Here is a 5,155-nt window from a genome sequence, read left to right as displayed (position 1 = left end):
CTGTAAGTCCTCTGAAGTCCCTGGTACACTGTAGGAGCTTTGCCTTAGATAATTTTTGAAACTTTCCCCAGACAAATAATTTCAAATATGTCCAAACTTCAAATTTTCCTGACTATAAAGTGAATACGTTTAAAAACTAGCCCTTTAAAAACATAAGAAATTGTTTTTGGGGTGATAATAACCTCTTGTCAATTTCATATTTAAAAGGTGATCATGATCACATAGCCTTAATTCCAGGAATGGTTACAGTGAGGTGTGGACCTATATACATTGTTTTCTCTGTAAAGATGAACAAAGCACAGTGTCCTCTCAGTCCTAAATTTTTCAAATACTGGGCTGGAGAGATGGCTCAGTGGCCAAGAGCACTGACTGCTCTTCCAGAGGTCCTGAGTTCAAATCCCAGCAACCACATGGTGGCTCACAACCATCTGTAATGGGATCTGATGCGCTCTTCTGGTGTGTCTGAAGACAGCTACAGTGTACTCATATAAAATAAACAAATAAATAAAAAATTTTCTTCAAATACTAAGGTCGGAGAATTATCTTCCTCAGAGCCCCTTTAATGTCACGATTCCTCAAGCTATAGATGAAGGGATTGACCATCGGTGTTACCACTGTGAAGATGACGGTGGCCACTGTGTCCTGTACTGTGTATGTAGATGAAGGATGCATATAGATGCCCAGGATCGCCCCATAGAAGAGGGAGACCACAGTGAGGTGAGACCCACATGTAGACAGGGATTTCCTTATTCCATGGGCAGATTTTAACTTCAGAACCTTAGAGAAGATGTAGGCATAGGAAACAATAATGCATGTAAATGGAGTCAGAAATACCAGTCCACCAATGGTGAAGACCATCAGGTCATTGATGAAGGTGTCAGAACAAGAGAGCTTCATGATAGGGTAGGGGTCACAGAAGAAGTGGTGCACTGCATTGTGGGAACAGAAGGTGAGTCGAACCATGAGGAGAGTGTGCAAGAGAGCATGCAGGTTTGTGATGACCCATGATACGGCCACCAGGAGGACACAGAGTCTGGGCCTCATCATCATGGTGTAGTGGAGAGGGTGACAGATGGCCACATAGCGGTCGTAGGCCATCACACTCAGGAGGAAGCCATCCATGTTGCTGAATGTGATGAAGAAATAGATCTGGATCATACACTCTGTGTAAGAGATGGACTTGCTTCCCAACATATGATTCACCAGTGCCTTGGGGACAATGACAGATGGAGCACTAATGTCAACACTGGAGAGGTTAGCCAAGAAGAAGTACATGGGTGTGTGGAGATGAGGGTCACAGCTGATCGCCAGGATGATGAGAAGGTTCCCAGAAATGGTGACCAAGTACATCCACAAGAACATTCCAAACACAATCTCTTCTTTCTCGGACTGTCCAGTGAGTCCCAGGAGGATGAATTCTGTGACTGTTGTTTGATTGTCCCCATCCATGTCTGTGGAGGACAGTTTTGTCATGCAGTCAGATCATTTGCTAGCATTTGAACAAAAACATAAAATTTAAAACAGTTTAGTGATTGGTTGAGAACTAACACAAACTGAATTGTCTCTTTTGTCATTTTAAATAAAGTCCTGGTTAGTTTCAACATGTTTCACTTATAAGTGGCTGTTGCTTTGTAAACTACTCCTACTGGTTTGTCAAAACTTGATTGCTTCCCCCCCACACACAATATTAAATTTAGTCTAATGATTGAGGTAATATAATTCACTTTATGGATAAAGAAACCTATAGAAGCTGTCATGCAATTAATCAATTACACATTAAAAAGAAGAATTCAAAATAATCTGGTGATTTTCCTTTTATCATATAAACACACATACGTGTGTGTGTGTGTGTGTGTGTGTCTGTGTGCACATGCACACGTGTGTGTACACAAGCTATATATTTTTGAGATAGGATGTCTTAGGGTTACTATTGCTGCAATGAAACACCATGACCAAAATGTAAGCTGAGGAGGAAAGAATTTATTCTGCTTGCACTTCCAGATCATAGTCCAGCATTGAAAGAAGTCAGGACAGGAACTCAAACAAGGCTAGAACCTGGAGGCAGGAGCTGAGGAAGAGGCCATGGAGGAATGCTGCTTACTAGCTTGCTGTCCATGGCTTTCTCGGCCTGCTTTCTTATAGAACCCAGGACCACCAGACCAGGGATGGAACCACTCACAGTGCAATAGGCCCTCTGTCATTGATCTGAGAAAATGCTCAGGACTGCCCCATAGAGAAAATGCCTCCATGAACCGAAGCTCTGTCCTCCCTGATGGCTCTAGTTTGTGTCAAGTTGACACAAAACCAGCAGGTACACGTGGTATTGTTATGGCACTCAGGTTGGTCTTGATATCATGGACTCAAGCGATTTGCTATACCCCCCCCCCACTCTTAGGGGTCTCAGCACTGGGGATTGCGGGTTGAAGTACCCAACTGGCAATCTCTCTGGTGTGCTGCATACAGTTGCCATTTGTCGGTAGTTTAACCACACAGCAAAGTGTTAGTTAAAGGCTGTCCTACAAAAGTGCACTTGTATTTACAGCTATGCTCTTAGAATTTTGGGATGTCCTTGGGCTTCGATAGGTCTGTGTACTGGTTTTAAACTCTCAGCATTTTATCTACCACAAAGCCATTGTCACCCTAGTTCACGGCTCTTGGTCTACTGCTCTAGTTCCACACAAGCTCCAACAACTTCTTCCATTCCAAGAAGAAGGGCAGATACAATTGAATGAATTTCTGTTGAGGATTTTCTTTCTTCCTTTCTCTCTCTCTCTCTCTCCCTCCCTCTCTCTCCCTTTCTTTCTTTCTTCCGTCCTTCCTTTCTTTATTGTGTATGTCTCTGTGTGTATATGTACAGCTGAGTGTACTGTCTATAGAGCCAAAAGAAGATATTGGATCGCCCAGAGCAGAGAGAGCCCTGGTGGGGTTGGCTAAAGATGTACATCATAGAGACAGTGAGGTGCCAGCACATGTGAATGAAATTGGTGAAAACAGGAGCACAGTGCAGAGATGTAAGCTCATCTTACCTGCACTATCATCTAGAACCACAGTGGATAAGCTAGAAGACAGTGCCAATGGGTCACAGGTAAAGGGAGGGGGACATGGAATTGAGAGGTCAGGGGTCAGGGGAGATTGTGGGATAGGTCATGAGGCAGAAAGGGAGCGTGCTGGCTGCTGCTTATACTATGCTGGTCTTCATGGTAGATGACTTCCATGGGAGAGAGAGTAGGATGGCAAGAGGGATCTGTTCAGTTGTGTTGGAATTGTACATTTCATGGTTTAAAGTGTCATATTCTGATTCAGTAGGGAACCTGCTGTGACTGGAGAGTCACCACATATCTTATAAATCTTACTCAGCTCCTTTGAAGGTTTCAGAGAGAGAGAGAGAGAGAGAGAGAGAGAGAGAGAGAGAGAGAGAGAGAGAGAGAGAGAAGTCTCCAATACTACCTTTGACATGTACATTTAGTTGACTTACATTAATCTTTTGGGAGTCACAGGATGTGTGGCTGTGTTTGAAATGCCTGATGTGACTACATGATTGGGTGCTGGTGACCCTGAATCTCCAAATGCAGGATGTTACTCCCTGGGCTAGAATCAACCACTGTCCTTCCGTGGGACTAAGTATCCAAGTAGCTTTAGTCAGAAGCACATTCCTCGTGTGATCACAGATCACAATGAATAGACATAAAAGTGAAATACCAAAGCAGAAGTCTGGAGCATCTTAACCTAGAGACCATCTTTCAGTGTCTCTCTTTCTCTATGTCCCTTTCTCCCTCAATTTCACTCACTCCACCTTCTCCCCACTCCCTGTCACTCTCACGCTCTTGTTCTCTCCTTCCTACCTCTTTCCTATCTTTCTTCCCTTCCTCCTCCTCCCTCCCACCTCTTGGTTGGCTACATCTGGCCAAGCTTCTCAGTAAACTGCAGTCTCTGTTTCTTGCCCTGCTAAACCTAACTGGCCCCCTTCCTTTTCCTATCAGGAACTTTTGTCTTGGGGAGAGACTGCCCTGTTCTTGGTGGGCAGCAGCACATCTTGACGAAGTTCTGAGTGTTGACCAAGAAGCTCCCTCTGATCCTGGACCTAGTTTATACCACATACATTCCCTGGGTTGTGGCTCAGTGACCCTGTCTGATGCCGGGATGCCCACTTACCTGCCCAGTTTGACTCACCTGTTACTGTCTGTGTCATCTGTGGCTTTCACATAATTCCCATCTCTGTGGACTCCATGCTTGGTGCAAGATTTGGGCCAATTCATTTGTGGGGCATTCACCAATGGAGAGCATCTAGAAGAGATGCCTGGCTGTCTATGGTCAAGTTTCAGTGAGTAAATTAATAGACTCACCACCCCTGGTGATCATGGTTGCCGTGACAATGACTAACACACTGGGGCACCCCTAGGGCCCATTCCCTGGAGGTCCCCACTAGGGAAAAATACTAAGTGTTCCCTGTTTGTGTTCTGTCTGAACACTGAAAATATTGTCCTGAAATCAATTCTTATGAAACACTGGTACAGACATGGCCTCCTTGCCTCTCTTTCCTTTCCTGTTCTTTGACAAGCCAGTGAGAAAAAGGGCAGAGAGGAGGATGCACTGTGTCTTAGTTAGGGTTTTACTACTGTGAACAGACACCATGACCAAGGCAACTCTTATAAGGCCAACATTTAATTGGGGCTGCCTTACAGGGTCAGAAGTTTAGTCCATTATCATAAGGCAGGTGCATGGCAACATCCAGGTAGGCACGGTGCAGGAGGAGCTGGGAGTTCTACATCTTCATCTGAAGGCTGATAGCAGAATACTAACTCCAGGGAGCTAGGATAAGGGTCTTAAAGCCCACACCCACAGTGACGCACCTACTCCAACAGGGTCACACCTTCTAATAGTGCTGCTCCCTGGGCTGAGCATATACAAAGCATCCCACACTGTCATGACGAAGTAGCTTATAACCAAAGTCAGTTGGAAACTCTGAGATAGGAAATAGATAGGAAATGCAGTACACACAAAACAGAAACGGAAAACCCTTGGAGATACAATTTTTTTGCTGTTTCTAATTTTTATTTTTTATGCATATGAGCCTTTTCACGTCTATGCACCACACGTGCAATGATGGAGGAGCTAGGAGTGTCGCTGGAGTTAGAGACATTAGCAAGCACCATGT

The 5,155-nt window shown here is 44.6% G+C and overlaps 1 protein-coding gene across 2 annotated transcripts; it reads right to left on the bottom strand.

Annotated features, from left to right (window-relative positions):
• Nucleotides 1-525: 525 nt before the first annotated feature.
• On the bottom strand, nucleotides 526-4,632 carry Or1ad8 (olfactory receptor family 1 subfamily AD member 8). 2 transcript variants are annotated; one of them, XM_087570278.1, is made up of 2 exons: nucleotides 4,598-4,632; nucleotides 526-1,453 (listed from the first exon to the last, which is right to left on the bottom strand). In XM_087570278.1, the coding sequence occupies exons 1-2, from the start codon at nucleotides 4,630-4,632 to the stop codon at nucleotides 526-528; spliced, it is 963 nt and encodes a 320-aa protein (XP_087426404.1).
• Between the last annotated feature and the right edge of the window lie 523 nt (nucleotides 4,633-5,155).

The sequence above is a fragment of the Rattus norvegicus genome, chromosome 10, assembly GCF_021556685.1.
Source record: "Rattus norvegicus strain SHRSP/BbbUtx chromosome 10, alternate assembly SHRSP_T2T, whole genome shotgun sequence".
Classification (NCBI taxonomy): Eukaryota; Metazoa; Chordata; class Mammalia; order Rodentia; family Muridae; genus Rattus; species Rattus norvegicus.
This window is presented reverse-complemented; position numbering and strand designations above follow the sequence as displayed.